Below are 21,682 nucleotides of genomic sequence, written 5' to 3' on the forward strand. Positions count from 1 at the left end.
TTTAAAGTTTTATACATATATGTATTTTACTGAATATGAACTCACAGCTTTTAAAATGACAGATAAAAAGAAATCAAATTTTCCCTCACTAAAGAAAACAGTTAAGATTTACTGAGCATGTTTCTTGAAGATGATTGTATAATGATATAGCTTTCACAATGTGACTGTGTGATTGTGAAAACCTTGTGTCTGATGCTCCTTTTGTCTAACTTATCAACAAACGAGGAAAACATATGGAACAAAAATAAATAATAGGGGGAACAAATGTCAAAATAAACTTAGATTGAAATGCTAGTGATCAATGAAAGGGAGGGTTAAGGGGTATAGTATGTATGAATTTTTTTCTGTTGTCTTTTTATTTCTTTTTCTGAATTGATGCAAATGTTCTAAGAAATGATAATGATGATGAATATGCAACTATGTGATGATATTGTGACTTACTCATTATATATGTAGAACAGAATGATCATAAGTTAAGAATGTTTGCATATGTTTGTTATATTCTTAAAAAAGTTAAAAAATTAATTAAAAAAAAAAAAGATACACTGAGCACTTACGAAGCACCAGGCATTGTTTCTACACACTTGACATCTTAAAACAGGTGTCATCACTATTTCTCACAACATCTCTAAGTAGGCAGTTTATTTTCCTCAATTCAGAGATGAGGAAATTGAGGCATAGTAGCACACCCCTAGCATGGAAGAAAACCTTGGGGCAGTCTGGCTCCAGATTAATACAGGGCAATCAGAGATATTTAACACAAAAGACTTTGGGATGGAGAAAGAGAAAAGTAGCCCCAGACATCCAGGGACTGGCCTGGTACCACCGCGTGGGCCTCGTTGTTCTCCGGGTAAACAATTCCACAGGATCAAGACAAAAACAAGAACACTCCCATGTCATACCTAAACACAGAAAAGAGGGACTTGTCCAAGCCACAAAAATGACCAAACATCCTCCTTTCCTAACACGAGTGAATGCTGCTTCTTTACAATTACAACGCTAGCCTTCGTGTCGTTTTCCCTCCTTCCAGATAAATTTATTAAAATTACCAATCATAATCCAGCCCTGACACTATGGGATCAACAATTCCATCCTGACCAAAAGGGGGAAAAGAAGTGTAACTAATAAAGTATCAGTGGCTGAGAGAGTTCAAATAGAGTAAAGAGGCTCCTCTGAGATTGCTCTTATGTAAGCTTCAGGTAGACCTTGCTACCTACCATACCGGCCAACCCCCAACCAGGATCATTCCAGCCCATCCTAAAGAACACCTAGGGCACTGTGTAAGATTCCACAAGGGTCCCAGGCACTAGAGTAACTTTCCAGAAACCTACAACCTCCAGATGAGTCCCTGGTCCAGGTAATCCTGAAACCTAGAGGGCCCAGCCTCTCCAGAACATCTGCTAGTTTCATCTCCCTACCCCATATTAGTGTCAGATTCTTCTAATATGAAAAATTTAGACTTGCCATAGCCCAAACACCCCTAACGGGAGGGATGGAAAGATCAAAGGTGATGATGGAGTTATACAGCGAAGCTGAATCATTAAATTGGTATCTCTTTTAGTCTCCAGCATCTTGGAGCAGCTAGAAGTAAAAACCTAAAATGGTTGAACTGTAATCCACATCAAACTCTGAAATATGTTCTAGAACTGATTGTGGTGCTGTGCGTTGAAAAGTATTGTTTTGTATATTTGTTATTTATTTATTTATTTATTTTTACATGGGCAGGCACCGGAAAATGAACCCGGGTCCTCTGGCATGGCAGGCAAGCATTCTTGCCTGCTGAACCACCGTGGCCCATATTTGTTATTTTTCACACATAAAAAAGGAAAAGGTCGATTTTGATGATGATAAAAATATTTAAGCCCTCTAGCCTCCTATATTCTGGAGCAGCTAGAAGGCAAAATCTGAGAGGATTGTATTGTAGCCCATGACAAACTCTGGGATCTGCCCTGTAACTACTTGTTGAAGAGTGCACTGAAAACTATGGCTTTTTTATTTCTTTGCTTTGTATATATGCTGACTATACAATTTAAAAGTTAAAAAAAAATTTTAACCAATGATAGAATTACCCCAACAGAATTCAAGCTCCACTTCCTTAGACCCTCCCCCAAACAGAAGCTCAACCTATTTAGATTTATTAAAATGCTTGGCACAGGACTGATTTCTAATAAACGAAACAAAACAACAACAACAAAAACTGCTGGGATCTGTGGTCCCGAGTCCCTGTCCATCCGCTGTGCTGGACGCTTCTGCAGAATCCCGGGCTACTGCTGGTCCTGGAAAGTGGTGCCCTGCCCGTTCACAGCTTTGCCTAACATCCCACGAGTTATCCCGCTCAGGGGTCCCTACAGTGTACGTTCTCTCGTACTGCAAATGAGTAATCAATACAACTGATTCAACTACAGGTGTGTACATGGTGCAATTTGGCTAGAAGTATCCGCACAGCTAGCAAAAGAATGAACAGGCAGAAGACCAGGTAAAATTTGGAATCAAGGGGAGCATTTCAAATGCAGGTCATCTGCTTCAGTCCTTCACAACATTAAATTGATCTGTTATTCACCACTGAAAGAAATACTTTCTTGCTTACCTGACATTCCATCCATAGTAATGTACCAAGTATAAAACTTCTCCGTCATCAATTTCAGTGCTTTTAATACTAGCTTCATAAATTTTCTGCGTTTTCCCTCGTCCATATTTTACTTTTACTTTGGTTCCTGTTAAGCAGGGCTCCATGTCTTCCTCATCTTCTTCTCCTTCAGAGTCACATTTGCTTTCAGTTTCTTCCCTGCAATAAGTTATAACACTGATAATGCCACTAATAAATCAATGGGGAACAAACCAACATGTTCAGAGACCCCCACGTGCAGAGCAGTCACGGCCTAAGCGTTGCCTTAAGAGCATGTCAGTGGAGGAGGAGAAGAAGGAGGAGAGGGAGAAGATCTTTCATGGACCACTTACTAAGGAATTTCATTTATTAGGTGATGGTGCACTGTACCAAAAATAACATCCATACTTTTTAAAGATCAATCACAATCACAGGTAATGATGAGATGAAGCCTCACAAATCACTTCTGATAAAACAAAACGAGTAAAATGCTTTCTGAAAAAGCCCTCAGGATTCACACCCAAGGGCCACCTTGTATGTGAAAATAATCTGAAGATATTTTATATCTTGCAAGTAAACTGTCATTAATCTACTTAATTACTATTTCCTGCCCAATTTAGAATGGCTCTTGACAAGATTCTTGTTTTATGGTGGGCAAAATAACAAGCAAGGCCTATCTACATTATTAACCATGTCTCTCAAGCTAGTTTATAATTTATAGTTTCCTGATTCCCACACAAAAAAACAAAGGGTATTTGAACATGAGGTCCTGTTGAAACTGTAGGACAGCACCAGGATAACGAAGCTTTGCATAATTTGTGCTGATAACTATAGTTTTTACTCATCTCTCAGCAGCTTCTGTTTTGATAATCATGTATAAAGAGATTCATGCAGGGAGCCCCAGCAGTATTTTAAAATATTTTAACAATAAAACATTCTATATTAACCCTGCAAAGATTCAGAAGAGATCATTCTAGTGTCACAAGAAGTTTAAAAACTTAAAGAGGAGGTATTCTCTTCTATAATAAGTATAAGGAATTACTGAATGACCTCTAGGGGCTCTGACGTGAAGCTTTGACAACCCACTGGCAATGGGAATGTTTTCTCTCCAAGGGAATCTCCCAATTATAATCTCATGTGGTCATCACCAAACACCACGAGAGAAACTACTTATAACAGAAATATTTATAGATTAAAAAGTCCCCTCATTTCCATGACTCCTGCTACAGCATGAAAGAACAGACTATGTTTGTTGTCTTTATATTCACTTTTTATTTAACAAAAGAGAACATAGTTTTTCACATTCAAATCTGTGAAATTTTCTCTAAAGCAAGTCTTTCTCTTTACACATCAATTACAAAGGCTTTATCAATTACATTATCTATAACTATATATACATGTATTATACACATAATTGATGCTTATTTGTAATAACACTTTAACTATAACTAGGCCCTACTTTTTCTGTAGTTCATCTTTGCTTCAATTTGTCTGAATACCTAAAATTCTACAACCCCATCATTTCATTTAACTCCAATTATTTCCTCTTTTTACCTAATCTTAATGACATTTTACTATAGAATTTTCTTTATTCATGAACCTAGTTCAAATGTAATTGTGATAGCTCTTGTATCTACTGGTACTGAATCATAAAATTATCTCTTCCGCTCACTAATCATTCTATTTTTCCAACTGCTTTTTGAATGGTTAATCTGACACCAGTAGCAGCCACTAGTTGGTTGGAGAGAGCCACTTTTCCCAAATCTTAACAATTCAAATTTCTAGACTATTTAGCGTCATATAATATGATAGCTGAAAAATAATTATGGAGGAGAGTTTACGTTACAAGTAAGTATATTATGTTGTTGCTGATTTAAATTCATTTTTAGTAGTTATCTCAAAATTAGTAAATCCATTTGCCAACACTTATTTACAGAAATGGCCAACTAAATAACATGGTCTGATTATTACATTGATTTAACTAGACTACCTATTCTTTGGTTATTTTTAAGTCAATTCAGACCATACACGTACAATACAAGGGGAAAAAAATAACAGTTTTAAATCAACAGCAAACAGGGTGGACACTAAAAAGCTGAAATTTCTTGGTGTGATGTGGGGCAAACTAGAATCAGGGGTGCATGCCACTTAATTCAAATACAGTAACTTGAAAAAGAAAACTGTCTTAGATAAAGCTAACACACAGAAACATCTGCTAGTACTGTGCACCCATGTGTTTGTTAGCTTTCCCACATTGTACCTTTTTTAAAATGGATTTTTTGCTGTCGCTGTTTCCTCTTGTCCACTTCCTCCATTTTTCTCCAGCTCCCTTCCCTGCTGTCAACTGCAGGACCTTTCTTTTGACTGGGTGGCGCAGCCTTCTTTGAGGCCACTGTTTAGGGCACAAGTGCTATTAAAATGGTGCGACCAGTATATTCTCCAATTCCGAAAGGCGATACACATCATCTTCACAATGTGTCTCCCCTTCATTAGACAAGAGGAACGGAAGTCCCAATAAGAAAACATTCCCTCAAACCTGAATTTCTAAGCAGGAACAAAGCTGCTGTGCCCCAGACAGATGCTTCTGGAGAACAAACATAAGATAATATACCTCTCTTGGCTTTTCTCTTCCTCTTCCTCCGAGTCTTTGTCAGAATCCTCCTGCTTTTTAATTTTCTTCTCTTTTTGCTTTGGTGTATTTTTCCTCCCCACGAGAAGCTCATTTTCTTTTTTCTCTGCAGTTTCATAGTCATCACCTACATCCTTATTTTCCGTATCATTATCTTTGAATCTGTCTTCTATTTTCTCTTCTTCAATTTCCTTTTTAATAGAATTTGCATCTCGAGTAATTCTCCTTCGTCCCTAGTAGAGGGAATCAAAGCTTTGAAATTGCTATCAGTGCAAAGAGAAAAGAAGCTGAAAAAGGGTATTTTTTTTCTTAAACCTTCAAACAATAACAACTGCTTGTGAAGGTTTAAGAAAAAAAACTATGCAACAGTATGCAACAATAATATTTCACTTAAGATATGACTCTGATAACCAATCATCTCATATGTATTTTTCTCTTCCTCTCTACATTACAAGAATAACTAGTATAAATTATGTCCAGGTCTACTGTATTTGCTTATACAATACATAAGAAGCTAAAAAAAATTCTTTTTTTACTACATTGTTTTATCGCACTTTTAAAACTTTACTACAATAAAAATTTCAAAAGAATCATCTACATGCCGTTGGTACAAGTTGTTAATAATATATATATTTTTAATTAACCCTCTAAATTAGGGACTCCTGGGTGTACAGGTGGTTCAGTGGTTAGAATGCTCGCCTTTCACGCGGGAGACCCGGATTCAATTCCTGGACCATGCACCGCCCGAAAAAAAAAAAGTATCAATTAGGGACTCCTTAAAAGTTCCATGATCACTTCCGATTATACTGCTCATTAGGACAGAATTTACATTATTTGCTATCTTATAATGTTATAAAGAGACTCAACTGCATAAATGGCCAAGAGGTGGGCAGATTTTTTTGATGAATAGTTGGGAGCTCACTGGGTCGGCAGTCACTTCTATCCCTGGCAGTTTCTTTACAGCCTCCTGCTGTAAGTTCAACTGACCATGAAACAGGTGAACCATTTCCCTGTCTCCTAAATTCTCCTTCAAATCAATTTCTACAAACTGTCAAAATTTCCCTCTACTTGTCATAAAGTAAGCATAAAAAATAAATAAATAAATAAGAGCCTGTGGCTTAAGAAGCAATACAATATTTTATAAATGATATCTCAGGATAACAAATATTTCTCTAGTTTCTAAGTATGTCTATTTATACTTCAAAGGAAGAAAAAGAAGAAATTCATATTTTTTTAAAAAACAGTAGAAAGTGAGTTCCATGAGGGCAAAGAGTCTGCCTTACTCACTTCTGTATCCTCAATTTAGGCAGTGCCTGGCACATGGCAAGTGATCTTTAAATACCTGTAGACTATGAAAGAAAGCGTTTTCTTTCTATCAAAATTTGAATTTAAATCTGTATACTTTTGACCCAGAAACTACATTTTTTAGGAGTCTGGCTTATATATTCAGATCAATCAGTGGGATATTTTTACTTAGTTACATTTTATATTTATTACAACACTTTTTGCAATAGTAAATAACTGGAGCAAATCTTGGAGAAGATAATATATTGGTACATCCGTATTACGGAGTTCACAGGATGAGACAGATCTTTATGTAATGACAAGAAAGAGTGCCTGCAATGTACCCAAGTGAAAACAGAAACATATGGATTAAAAATAATATAATTTTTTTTTTATAGTAAAAGAAAATGTAACTCACATTTCTGTTCTAGAAACAGATGATGAGTGAGAGAGGGTGGAAAGAAAGAGAGGGATAAGGTGAAAGAGGTGGAGAGAGGCAAGTCATCACCAGTAGTTTACACATCAGTGACATGAGTATGATGGGGAGTGGGGGAGACACACTACCACTTTTTCCTTTATATCTGTCTACAAAATTGCAATAAGCATATACTTAAAAAAAAAAAATCCAACAGGACAGTACATAAGTTTTTAAAGTGTATTCAATTTTTTATTGCTCAAGGAAAAAAAGAATAAAATATATTGAAATATATTTCATTTTGGTTAACTCTGGGATAGGTATTATAAATTAAGTGCTTTATCATTTTCTAACTTCTCAAGTTTTTATAGTGATCATGTATAATTTTTTCAAAAATACCTATTTTTAAAAAGCAATGAACTTTTAAAACACTTCCTTTTCCCTCACCTACTTCTATATCTATTATTTAGTAACAGAAAAGGTAAAACAACTAAATATCCAAATTTAATCACCTAAGTAACATACACACACACTTTCAGAGATTAAAGGAAGAAATGGTGAGAATGACTACATTTATGAATATTTTTTTTCCAGGCAAAGTTTAAGTTCATTTGCAAAGTTACTTTAAAGACCAAACTTTATAAGAATGGACGACAGATATGGAAATATATTCTAGCACTTCTACTCAGCAAAGCAAAATTCAGCTCCATATACAAACATTTCTTTTTTTTGTATGATGCATGATGGGGGTCACATTTCATTCTTTTTCCATGTGAGTTTCCCATTACTGCAGCACTATTAATTGATTTTTTTTGCATGTGTGGGGGAAGTGCATGGGCTGAGAATTGAACCTGGGTCTCCTGCACAGCAGGTGAGAATTCTATCAATGAACTACCCTTGCACCCCTAAACACAGACACTTTTGACTATGGAATTTAAAAAGATATTATCTACTATTCTTTTTATAAAATGAAGAGCTAAAATAATAGTTTCTGAGCAACTAGGTAAAGACAAAGCAGCAATCAATTGGACGCAAAATGTTTCCCTTCAAAAAAAAAGCTGAATTTATTCTTTGAAAGGGTAGAATATTCTCCTTTCTCTTTCTAATTTGTATGTCTTTCTAGACCTCTGATGATTTATCAGCTGCAAGAAGGAACGAAGTTGTGAGGCATGCACTAGGCGAATGAACCTTGAAGACATTAAGTTGAATGAAATAAGACAGAGACAAAAGGACAAATATTGTATGTTCTCACTAATAGAAACTATGATAATGAACAAACTCTCAGAATTGAATTGGAGAGCACAGGTTATCAGGGATAGAAAGTGGGCAGAGACTGGGCACTCGATGATTAAGGAGTAAAGAACATTCAATAAGGCGCGTTGTAAAATTCCTTGATTATAAACTCTCATAAGCAGTTACAACCATTTCTGAGTTTAAACCGTTATTTGTAAATTGTGAGATGCTGTACTCCTTGTACGTAATCTGGCAGTTTCCTGAAACTTCGGGTATCTGTGTGACACCTGAAATTCAGAGTTAAGTCAGCATTACCCCGTATAGCAACTGTTACAAAAGCTAAAAAAGAGACAGACTTCAATTAGAGATATGAATGAAATGGACCTGGTTAAGATTAAGGTAAATCATAATACAGGGTAAAAGATGATACTGGCTGTATTTTAAAACCTCTACTTCCATTTGAGACTAAAAGAAGAGGTGTTTATTTGGTCCAAAATTTAAATGTGCTACCTAATTAAAGCTGTTTTCTAAGTTTACTTAAACAACACAATTACATGGAACCTTGAACAGGGAATAAGAATGTGTTATTCTGTACAGGTTAATGTAATTCCCTGATACATTCCAGAATATTTGGGGCAGAAAATTTAAAAATATTTGCAAAGTTTCCTTGAGGAACTGGGAAAAAATGTGGAACTACTATTTCCTCACCTGGGGAATTCCTGATATTCTCTCAAGCATTAGGTAAACCCAATTTAATTAAGCCAAGTCCTTGATCTTGAAGCTTCCCCTTAGGAAACATTTCTGAAATGGTGATGCTAAGCCCACTAATAGCGTCACTCCCAGAGAACCTATTTTGTTGCTCAGATGTGGCCAGTCTCCAAGACAACTCTGCAAATAAACTCACTGCTCTCCCCACTCCGTGGGACATGACTCCCACGGCCTTAAGCCTTCCTGGAAACATAGGGCATGACTCCCAGGGATGAGCCTGGCCCTGGTATCTTGGGACTGAGAATTCCTTCTTAACCAAAAGAGTGAAGAGAAATGAAACAAAGTTTCAGTGGCTGAGAGATTTCAAATAGAGTCAAGATGTCACTTTGAAAGTTACTGTAGCAGATATTGCATACTGCTACAGTATACCAAAGCCCCAACCAACAGTATTCCTGAAAACCCTAAAGAATACCCTGGGCTGTGTCTAAAATTCTATAAAAAATTTTCTCAGTAAGTTTATTTTTTCAGAAGTTTAAGGCCTCCAGATTGTTCCTATGCCACTTAAGCCCTGAGATCCAGAGGTACCAGTTTCTCCAAGAACATGAACCAGTTTCATTCATTTACCCCGTAAGGCTGACACCCCTTACCTGCAGAAAGAAGTTAAAATTGTCATTGCTCAGATATTCCTGAAGATTGAGAGAATGATCAAATGAGAGGGAGGAGATATTGACTGAGAAATCAGAATTTAGCAAATAATTATTACTACTGATTCGTCATATAGATTTTTTTTTTTTAGTTTCTAGTGTATTAGAATAGCTAGAAGGAAATAACTGAAATAGCTGAACTGTAATCTGGTAGCCCTGATCTTTGATAATGACTGTATAAATACATAGCTTTATTGTGTGACCATGTGACTGTAAAAAACACGTGACTAACTCTCTTTAGCCAGCATGTGGGTAGATGAGTAATAAAATAAAGACAAAGATAATCATAATGTGGGAAATAATGGGTATGAGATGCTTTGAATTTTTTTCTTTTCCTTTTTTTTGGAGTATTGAAAATGTTCTAAAATTGATTGCGGTGATATACACACACTGTAAGCCAGTGACTACATTTTGGATGAATTCTATTGTGTATGAATATATCTAAAAAATTGCATTAAAAAATTTGGATGTTTCATGAATGCACTAGAAGATTATATTTACTATACATAAAAGATGATAATCAGAATGGAAAATTTTTTTTAATGGTTTCTGAACCTTCTCTTTCACTAAATGACTTCACTAAAAAATAAGACATAGTACAATAACTGAACTTCTCTGATTGTTCTCATTCTATGCTCTACCAGCTATTGCAGGCATTTCCTTCTAACTATTCTAGAAACCATCAGGATGGCGGATGGCAACTCCTGCAGACAACTTAGATACTAATTCAGAGGAAGAATACAGGAAGAAGATAAAACCAGAGTGCACATGGCTAGAAAACAAGCCACAGCAAAAAATGACTGCCACAAGAGCTATACTGTGTGTATGTTCACCAAAAAACACGTCCTTAAATATAATCCATTCTAATCATCACCATGTGGGATACAAACATCACCACAATCAAGTTTAGAACATGATCATTACTCAAAAAAAGGAAAAAGAAAAAGAAAAAAACTCAAAATACCCCTTACCATCACACCCCTTAACTCCCCCATTATTATTATTTTGTCAAATCCATTGTAAGTAGGATCTTTTGATGAGGCTACTTCGGTTAAGGTGTGATCCATTTCATTCATAACTGGACTCCTTTATAAACAGAGGCAAGACAAAGAAAAACAGCTATGGAAGCCAAGAAGCTGAAAGCAGCACCTGGAATAGAAGGGAGTGACTAGCAGACACAGCCGTGTGCCGCCCTTGTAAGGTGGCAGACAAACCCACCACTGCTAGCAGACGATCTTCAGGAAGAAAGCATCACCTTGATGGTGCCTTGACTGGGACATTTTCTCGGTCTCAAACTGTAAGCTAGTATTTCCCGTTGTTTAAGCCAACCCATTTCATGGTATCTGCTGTAACAGCCTAGGAAGCTAGAACAGTGTGCTAAGGAGTTATAAAGACAAGATCCCACCTGGTCAAGGACACAGATATTATAGTAAAGAGAAGAGCAGATTCATTCTTTGAACCATATTTATTGAATTGGATTTATTATGTTGACCTGGGATCAACATAATAAAGTGCTTGCCCTCATGGAGTATATCTGAAGGGTGGGAGGAATGAGACAACAAATAATAGAATAAAAAACAAATTATAGATAAGATAAGCAATATTAGAGGGACTGAGTGTACTGAAAAGGGGAAGTTTCAATTACGGATAAGGTAAGCAGGATAGGCCTTAGTGAGTTGACATTTGAGCAACAGACTTGAAGAAAGTGAGTATTTCAGACTGCCCCTAAATGAGAATAATCTGAAGGGACATAAATAGAAAATGATAGAGGAAAAGTTTTTTGGGAAGAGGAAATAATGTGTGATATATTTAGAAAACGGCAGTAAGGTGAGTCGGACTGAAGCGTAATTAACTGCTGATAAATAAACTAGAAAGGTACATTATAGGACGTACCATTAAGGATCTAAAATATGAACGGGCAGTAAAAAGGCAGCCTATGCAATGGGAGACAATACTGGGAAACCACATATCAGATAAGGATAAGGGCTTAATATCCAGAATACACAAAGAGATTCTACAACTCAACAACAAAAAGACAAACAACCCAATTACAAAATGGGCAAAAGACATGAACAGACATCTTTCCAAAGAGGAAAAACAAATGGCCCAAAATACAGGAAAAGATGCTCAATCTCACTGGCTATGAAGGAAATGCAAATCAAAACCACAATGAGGTGATATCTCACACCTACCAGAATGGCCATTAACAAAAAAGAAAAACAGAAAACTTCAAGTGCTGGAGAGGACGAAGAGAAAGGAGGCATGCTTATTGACTGCTGGTGCAAATACAGAATGGTGCAACTGCTCTGGAAGGCAGTTTGTCAGTTCCTTAGGGAGCAAAGTATAGAATTGCACGACAATCGAGCAACCCCATTACTAGGTATATGTTCGGAGGAACTGAAGGCAAGAACATATCAACGTTTATACTGGTATTATTTACAATTGCCAAGATATGAAGCAACCCAAATGTCCATCAATGGATGAGTAGCTAAACAAACCATGGTATAAACAAATGATGGAACATTTCGCAGCTGTAAAACAGAATAAAGTCATGACGCCTGCAACCACATGGACGAATCTTGAGGACATTGAGTGAAATTAGCTAGAAACAAAAGGACATATACTGTGTGGTCTCACTGATACGAACTGATGTTAATGAGCAACCTTTGAAAGGTACAGCTGAGAAGACAGGTTATCAAGAGACAGAAAGTGGGTTAAGTTTGGGCATTTGTTGCTGAAGGAGTACAGAATGTCCAACAGCACTGAGTGTAAAGATCCCGAAACAGACAGCACAACACCATCTGATGGCAGCACAGTATTGTAAGTACAACAAATGAAGCTGAGTGTGAGGGTGGTTGAGGGAGGAGGGTGGGGCATGTATGACACCAGAAGGACAGATAAAGTTTAAAGACTGGGAAGTTACAACTCAGTGAAGCTTAGAGTAGACAATAACAGAAAAAATGTACTAAAATAAGAATGTTTTGGCATGAGGGAGAACAATCGAATGTTAACATTACGAAGTGTTGAAAATGGGATGGTAAACGGAAAAAACAATTTCAATGCAAACTAGGGTCTATAGTTAATAGAAACACTGTAATATGCTCCCATTGAATGTAACAAAGACAATATGCCAAACTCAAATGTCAATAAGCGAGGTTATGGGGTAGGAATGCTTTGCGGAAGAAACAGAAATGTTCTTATATAGGTTGTGGTGGTGAAGGCATGGTGACGTGATTACACTGGGAATCTCTGGTTTTTTACTTAGGCTGGATTGCATGCTGTATGAATAACCTGTTTAAAAATGAACAGAGATATACAAGTGCTGGAGAAAATGTGGAGAGAGAGATGTACCTATTCACTGCTGGTGGGGAAGTGGAACAGTGCAGCCCCTCTGGAGGGAAGTACAGTGGCTCCACAGGAGGCTGGTATGAGGTTGCTGCACGATCCTGCAACACCGTTACTAGGTGCATGCTTGGAGGAACAGAGGGTGGGACACAAATGGACATTGCATACTGTGTTTATGGCAACAGTGTTCACGACATGCAATGGATGGAGGTGGCCTAAAGGTACATCGACCGAGGAAGAGGATGGCAGAACTGTGGTGAATATATACAATGGAATATCGAGCAGCTGCAGGAAGGAATGAAGCTGTGAGGCATGCAGCTAGGTGAAATAAACAAACAAACAAAAAAACACAAAAATGCAGATATTATAACACTCACTAATACAGACTAACTATAATGTGCAAACTCTGAGAACTGAAATCGAGAGCACAGATTAACAGCAGGTGGCCTTCTGTAAAGGTTCCTAGATAGTAAGCAATTACAGCAGTCACATCTATTCCAGAGTGGTAACTCTTATTTCTAAATTCTGAGATGCTGCGCTCTCTGTGTATAACTTGGATGTCCCTGAACTTTAGGTATCTGTGTGACACCTGAGACTCAGAGCTAGAGTTCTGCAGCTCTGAAAGTCAGCATTTCTCCATACAGCAACTGCAAGAACAGTGAAAAAGAAATGGGACTTCAATGAGAGCTGTGAATGAAGCCGACCTGGTTAGGACTAAGGTGTAAATCAGACTAAAGGGTAAAGGATCATCTTGACCATGTATTAAAACTTCAACTTCTGTGAGAAACCAAAGGAAGAGATGTTTATATGGTACAAAATTTATTATTTTTGATAGCACAATATCTAATTTAACTTGTACGGTCAGCATAGTTAAATACCATAATTACATGGATCCTGATAGGAAGTGAGATTTTCTCGGTCTGTACAGGCTGGTATGATATACTGATACATCCCACAGTAATTTGTGCAGAAGATAAAAAAGTATTTGCAAAGTCCCCCAGAGAGACTGGGGGAAAAGGTGGAAATATTAAAGTACCCCACCCAGAGAAGACCTGATACTCTCACAAGCATTGGGGACTGCCAAGTTGATGGACCAGCCCTTGCTTGACCTTGAGGCTCGCCCTTATGAATATTCCTGCACAGGAGAACCTAAGCCTATTTAGGATTACGCCTGAGTCACCGCCAGAGAACGTCTTTTGTTGCTCAGATGTGGCCTCTCTCTCTAAGCCAACTCCACAGGTGAATTCACTGCCCTCCATGGGGCATGACTCCCAGGGGTGTAAATCTCCCTGGCAATATGGAACATGACAACCAGGGATGAGCTTAGCCCTGGCATCATGGGACTGAGAAAGCCTTTTTGACCAAAAGGCAGAAGAGGAAATGAAACAAAATAAAATTTCATTGGGTGAGAGATTTCAAATAGAGTTGAGAGGTCTTTCTGGAGGTTATACTTATGCAATATATAGATAACCTCTTTCAGTTCTTGGGGTATTGGAGTAGCTAGAGGGAAATACCTGATACTGCTGAACAGTAATCCAATAGCCCTGATCCTTGAAGATGACTGAATAACTATATAGCTTTTTTGTTTTGCATAGGGAGGCACCAGGAAACGAACCTGGGTCTCTGGCATGGCAGGCGAGAACTCTGCCTGCTGAGCCACCATGACCTGCCGGATGTAGTTTTTAAGGTTTGACTATGCGATTGTGAAAACCTTGTGAGTGACACTCCCTTTATCCAGTGTATGGACGATGAGGAAGAAAAATAAATAAATAAACAAGATAGATAATGGGGGGGGGGAGGATAAGGGGCCTGGGATGTTTTGGGTGTTCTTTTCATTTTTATTTTATTTTGCGGGGAGCAATGAAAATGTTTAAAAATTGATTGTGATGATGAATGCACAGCTATATAATGCTACTTGTGAACTGACTGTACACTTTGGATGATTACATGGTATATGAATATATAAAAGGTATTAATAAGATTCCATTTAAAATAAATAGGTAAATAAATAAACTTCTACTCCATCTGCCATCAGGTTTACCACTTAGATCTCCAAGGGGCTGAGGGCCTAAAGACACCACCTGGTTACCCTGGCACCCACTGAATGTTACTACATGTTTATGGTATGCTATCTGTAGACAACGCAGAGTAGAGAGACACTTCCCTATGCCCTCCATGGCCAAAGAGACCTCGAAAATACTGAGCACTGTATCTATATTAAATAAAAATTTGTTGATTAAATGAATGTGTGTATATACACACACACACACACATACATATATGCATCAGTGGGCAAAATTACCCTATTCTTAGCTTTAACAACACAGGTTAATATGGGGACGCGTACATCAGGGTTCCTTGTAAGTACACTTATATATACCTGAAAATGTCCATAATAAATTTCTTTTTAAAAAATAAAACAGATAAAGCTAGTATTAATTACTTACCCTTGGAGATTTTAATTCTATTTCTTCTCTTTCACTTTCACTGTTTGAATCAATATTTTCCTCAGGTTCATTCTTTACTTCGACTAGAGGCATTTCTTGATCTACTTTTAAAGCCTCTTCCATTGATTCTTCTGAGTCTTTTTTTTCTTCTTTTACTTTTGGTTCATGGTGGTGAATAGTTCTGAATTGAATATTTGCAGAACGACAGTATTCTTCAAAACCATAGAGATACCTAAACAAAAAATATTTCAGGAAATCTGACACACACACTATTAAATACAAACATATTACAAAAATATAATACTCGAGCCATTAATTAAAAGGGCTTTGTCTACGCCACTAACTTCTGGATGTTTTACACAGAGTTAGTAACAGAAATACTGGTCATAAAATAAAATGCCTTCCTGAGAAATGTGAGCTTGTGATAACCGAACACAACTATCATAGTTTTGATATGAAGGTTTTTCACCACAAAAGGCAGAGCTCTTTGACATGTATATATAATTTCAGACTGTAAACCCTGCCTACATCGCTGATCTTGAAAACGAAATCAAGACAACATGAGAAATGGGGTAATGTGGTGAAGAACTGAAGGAGTTTCAATTTCAAGTACCTATTAACTAAACTTTTTTACAGAGTCTCTAACTTAAATGCTCCATGACTGATGCATTCTTGTTTAATTGTTAAAAAATTCAATGGAAAATATTTTTGGTAAATACGTATTTCTTGATAAATAAACAATACTACTTACTTTCTATATGCAGTTTTTACATTGTAGGAAGCAGCTGAATTCAAAATAGGAATGCCAAGGTCCATATAAATTTGCTTCCATACAGCACCACTATCAATCTGGAAAATTAAAATTTTTTTTATTAACACCTGCAAAGGGTAATAATTTTACACTAATATTCTATATCCATTAAGAAAATGTATGTATGACCTTAAATGCACGTTTATTACAAGGCAATTAGGTGATTTAACTTTTCATCACATCAACACACATTTCAAAGAAAAGGGCCACACTTACATTGTCACATCCACCCTGATGATAAACCAGTCGGAAGAGTTTGAAGAGATTTAGATCTTTATAGCCCAAAACAGGTGGTTTGTTGATTGGTGTACCTTTTTAATATCAGAGGGTAGAAATAAAACATTTATTCAACTGAAAAATGCTAATGTGAAAACAAAGCCATCAACTTGCACTTTGCTAACTCCTATTAATTAGATGCATATATTTCAAGAATTTTAAATTATGGAATACAACACAAAGCTTTCTGGGGTTCTTTAGATTTTAAGTGATTTATTTCTACATTTAATAAATTCACCCCTCTAACTGCCACCGAATGAGGTAAGACTAAATTAAACCTTGGGCCTGTCAGGTGTGGCCAACGATGGTCCTGGCTCAAGAGGCTCGGGCAAGAACCAACACAACGGGAGGCCACGTCAGCACAAATGCTGAGACAGACTGTCAGGAGTAATCTGAAAGATGACTTCCAAAAGGCCACAGAACGAATAGGACCAATTTATCTGAGAATTATGAAGAGTAACAATGCCAAGAAGTATGATGACATATACACCAGTCACTTCCTATTTCTGAAAGATAATCATAATACTTTTAGTCTGACAAATCCCAGGGAAACTAAATATAATTTTAAAAACTACTTTCATACATAGTTAAAACAGTTAACAATAATTTGTTTTTTATTCCACTTAACTGTTGTCAGTGTAACTGATTCTTAGGCTTTCCTTGAAATTTATTACACCCACGATATAAACAAAAATTACAAGTAGAGCTAGAATGTAAAAGTATAAGAAGAAGTGACTACTTTTAAATAACTTGTATAGAAATACCTCTGTCTTCCATAAACTTATAAAGCTGTTGGAGGAAGTTGTCCCTCTCCTCAGGATCAAGTTCTTCTTCAGGCTGCAGAAATAAAACACAAATGCACAGGCACAGTGAACAGGAGGAGAGAAAATTTCTTTTTTTTTTTTCATCAGTCAAAGCAAAGGGATACAATTTTAATGATACCGCCAACGCGGAATTTTCTCAAACTCCCTGCACTGCCAGAGACGATGTTATATTTTGATACAGCTGATATGATACAACTGTCAGGACATACAATCTCTACCTTACACCACATTTACTCCTCGAGTACTACCCCATCATATGGGACACAGGGAATGACATTGACCAAAAGGAAAACACAGGAATGACGTAAGTGTGTTAAGTTTTCACCTTACTTGGTATCTAAAAAAAACCATCCATCAAAATATCATGAATCCCATACAAGTATATTGGGTGATGAGCAAAAAAAAAAATGATAAAAGTATTAATTCATATACAAACACTGCATTTTTCGCTATTGTTGAATGAATATAAACTAGGAATTGCAAAGCCGCAATAGCAATTTCTTTTTTGTTTGGATGGCACAATATTTTAAAGACATTTAAATGCATTTAAATGAATCATATAATTCTGTTTTGCCCCAACCCAACCATTCCCTCTCGTCTCACACCAGCATGCATTTCTCATAATGCCTTTCCTGCATGCCCTCTGTAGCTGATTTGGCAACTTCTGAAAAAAAGGCAGTGAGAATTATTTCTTAGGAAAGTAAATTGGATACATAATTACTGCCTAAGGAAAAAAAAACCTACTTTCTAAGAAAAAAGACTACTGGAAACACTTCTGTAAAAACAAATATTTTTAAAATTACAAATTGTGTTGCTATTTACTGTTTGCATTACTCTAATGATCTCTTCCTATACTGCCAAGGTCCTGATTTTAGGTTAAAAAAAAAAAAAGGAAAGAAAGAAAAGGGGGATGGTGATGGTGCTTATACAGACATTAATAAAATATTCACTTTTCTAATAGACTACTTCCAAATTAATATTTGGGGAAATTCTTATTTAAGGTTTAGCAATAGTATGGAAAAACAAATACTGATATGTTTCTTCCCTATAAATCATTATAATTTAATTTCAGAGTATTACTTTTCTTTGTTCTAAAGAAAAGTTCAGATTTTTATCTTTTCAAAGCCATTATCTAAAGCAAAGGCAATAAATATTGTCCAGAGACAATAGGTACTTTAAAATGATCGATCCTTCAAAAATTTTAATAGCTAATAACAAAACCAGGATCAATAAACATGTAGTCGATTAAAACATATAATAATAATTACAATAATAAAAAGCATCAGGCAATCAAGGGAAAGGGAAATAGATCTTTCAGCACATCTTCATTTTTTTCTCCTCTTTCTTTTAGGACATTCATTCAGAATGATTTATAACACTGGAATACTTTCAGTTTTACCCAATATAAAAGTCAAAGGTTTCACAAACCTCAAAAACCAGCAATTTACCAAGTTATCACTACAAAATTAGTAGAGGGCATTATTTAATGCTTAAAACTGCCAAAAGATGGGGCAGTTTTTTTTCCAACACGCATTTCAAAATTCTTGCTTTTACAGAGTTATGGAAACAACTGCCAATGAGTTAGATCAAGAAAAACAATAAAAGCCAACAGATCATATACAATGTTAATTTAAGGGCTTCTGTAAGGGAAAAAAAAAAAAACAAAAAAAAAAAAACTTGCGTCAGTCTGTTTTTATGCTTTGTCTGTGCCCTGTAATCACAGTATTCTTTCCTTATCTAAAATTTAATTTCCAGTATTTATGATCTTACAAATCAAACAAGAGTACTGTATCCAGTGCACACAAAAACAATTTTTAAAAAGACACTAATTTAAAATCAGTTAAAATTTCTTCTAAAAACAATATAAACCCATGAATTGGTTATATTATTAACAACATAAACCCATGAATTGCAAAAAAAAGGTATATATTAAGGCTGTACCAAATACTTGATAAATTGTTAATGACTAAACTATATTTTCATAGACAAAAATTAGTGGTTTAAGCACATTTTCTTTAAAAGTTAGTGACTATCCAAGAGGGATTTAAGTTTCATGAGAAACCATGTCCATTAAACTTTTAGGTGCAGTTATCAGGAGAAGCAAGAAAGGAAAGACTGATTCTGCTTATAAAGAAATGCATGCTTGTGGAAAAGTTCATTTTCTGCAAAAAACATAAGGCTATGGACAAAGTTTTAAGTTTACTTAATGGTCTTTACAAAAATTAAAACAAAGATTACAAAAATCTCTTATAAGGACAAGCAATTCTTCAGAATTATTTTGGAAAGGAGCCCTGTTGCTAGTCATCTGATGTAAAATTGCATATGAAACCCCCACAACTAAAAGAATCTGCCTTTATGACTGCTGTCTGGAGACTCGGATTTGTTATCACTGCGCTCTCAGTCCACGGCATTCTCGTACCTATAGCATCTCTCTCTTCTGGCGTTGCAATACTGAAGGGTGTTAGAGTGGGAAGGTATTGTTAAGAATGGGAGATGGAGGATCTAGTACACAGTGCTTTCTCCCCTTCATTTAGTGAACCATGTACACGAGTAATGATGTACCCTGTAAAATGTCAGGCTGGGGAAAGTGATTAAGGATATAGGCGTGTAACCATAATTTCAATATATTTAAATTTTAGTTCGCATCAGCACACACTGCCTAGTAGTACAGGTGGTTGTGAATCTATCTGTTTAGATACACTATCAGATTATGAATTTTCTGACTTCTAGCACTATATCTTTGCACCAGTTTGAAAGGATTTTATGTATCCTAGAAAAGCCATATTTTAATCCTGATCAATCATGTGGGAGCAATGGTTTCTTCTAATCCCCATTCATTAGAAGGTTGGAAACTTGATTAGGTTATCTCCACAGAGACGTGACCCAATCAATCGTGGGTATTAAACTTGATTACATGGAGGCGTGTCTCCACCCATTCTATGTGGATCTTGACCAGTTTACTGGAACCCCATAAAAGAAGAGACATTTTGGAGAGTTTCTTTTGAGAACGGGGAGAGAGCCACAGAACCACGACAGGATAAAAGAACCACAGAGTCTAGCAGCCAGCAACTTCGGAGATGAAGAAGGAACAGGCCTCCTGGGGAGCTTCATGAAGCCAGAGGCCTGGAGAGAAAACCAGCAGATGCAGTCATGTTTGCCATGTGCCTTTCCAGCTAAGAGAGAAACACTGAATGTCATCGGCCTTCTTGAACCAAGGTATCTTTCCCTGGATGCCTTAGATAGACTTGCTTTAATTTAGACAATTTCACAGCCTTAAAACTGTAAACTAGAACTAATTATATTCCCCTTTTAAAAAGTCATTCCATTTCTGGTGAATTGCATTCCGGCAGCTAGCAAACTAGAACAGATTTTGGTACCAGGGAAATGGGGTGCTGCTGTGGTTTGCAAACACCAAACATACTGGAATGGCTTTTTAAATGGATAAGGAGAAGATTTTGGAAGACTTGTGAGGAGCTTGATAGAGAAGGCCTAGAATGCTTTGAAGAGACTGTTGGTAGAAATGTGGACTCTAAAGATAGCTCTGACAAAGCTCTAGAAAGAAGTGAGGCATGTGCTATTGCAAATTGGAAGGAAGGCGATCCTTGTTTTAAAATTGCAGATAATCTCGCAAAATTGACTAGTGGCTTTGACTGGAAGGCAGATTTTTAAAGCCATGAATTTGGATATTTAGCAAAAAGTTTTCAAATTAAAAGTGGAAAGTGCAGCCTGGTTCTTCTTGCAGCTTATAGTGAGATGCGACAGGAAATAGATAAGCTGAAAACTAAACTCCTGGCTACAAAGAAACCAAAAATTGATGTTCTGGAAAATTCTGGGCTTCAGGAAGGGAGACCCCAGAGAATGGTGCCCCATGTGAAGATTTAGCCAAATATGGAACCAGTCAGCCATTTCACAGAAAGCCAGGACTGGACATGGAGTTATCCAGGAAGGAATTGTGGGAACTCCTTATGTCTAATGGGCACGATTCTAGGCTACTGCATAAAAAGGCAAAGACAGTGTTGTGGGCATCTATACAAAGAGAACCACTGCCAGTTGGGTCTGAGAGGGACAGAGAGAAGACATATTAGAGGAAAATAACTTCAGAGGCAAAACCATGGAGGCTGGGGTCTGAAGTCAAGAAGTCTTGGGTCAGGAGAGCGGACCCACCCAATGCAGATGGAGAGGAGGAGTTTGCCCCAAAGGTAGAGAATGGACTTTCCACCTGGTTGCAGTTGAAGAGTCATGCAGCCTTAGGCCCTGGAATGGGTGGAGTCATTCCTTGGGTTTGGGGAGAGCCTGGCTGCCACCACATGGAGGGGTTGAACATGTGCCCCGGAAATGGCAGAGAGTGGGTGCAGCCCCAATCCTTGGAGAGGGTAGAGCTAAGAAAAAGGTGGTTTCCCA

The 21,682-nt window shown here is 36.9% G+C and overlaps 1 protein-coding gene across 2 annotated transcripts in view; it reads right to left on the reverse strand.

The window, feature by feature from the left end:
- The window catches only part of ARID4A (AT-rich interaction domain 4A), a 120,978-nt gene that overhangs the window by 38,784 nt on the left and 60,512 nt on the right, over window positions 1-21,682 (reverse strand). For both annotated transcript variants that reach the window (XM_077122524.1, XM_077122523.1), the window contains exons 12-17: window positions 17,222-17,294; window positions 16,398-16,492; window positions 16,122-16,219; window positions 15,371-15,602; window positions 5,217-5,467; window positions 2,588-2,785 (exon numbers count right to left, since the gene is read on the reverse strand). In XM_077122524.1, the coding sequence (XP_076978639.1) occupies window positions 2,588-2,785; window positions 5,217-5,467; window positions 15,371-15,602; window positions 16,122-16,219; window positions 16,398-16,492; window positions 17,222-17,294 (947 nt within the window). The remainder of the gene's footprint in view (window positions 1-2,587; window positions 2,786-5,216; window positions 5,468-15,370; window positions 15,603-16,121; window positions 16,220-16,397; window positions 16,493-17,221; window positions 17,295-21,682) is intronic.

The sequence above is a fragment of the Tamandua tetradactyla genome, chromosome 12, assembly GCF_023851605.1.
Source record: "Tamandua tetradactyla isolate mTamTet1 chromosome 12, mTamTet1.pri, whole genome shotgun sequence".
Lineage (NCBI taxonomy): Eukaryota > Metazoa > Chordata > Mammalia > Pilosa > Myrmecophagidae > Tamandua > Tamandua tetradactyla.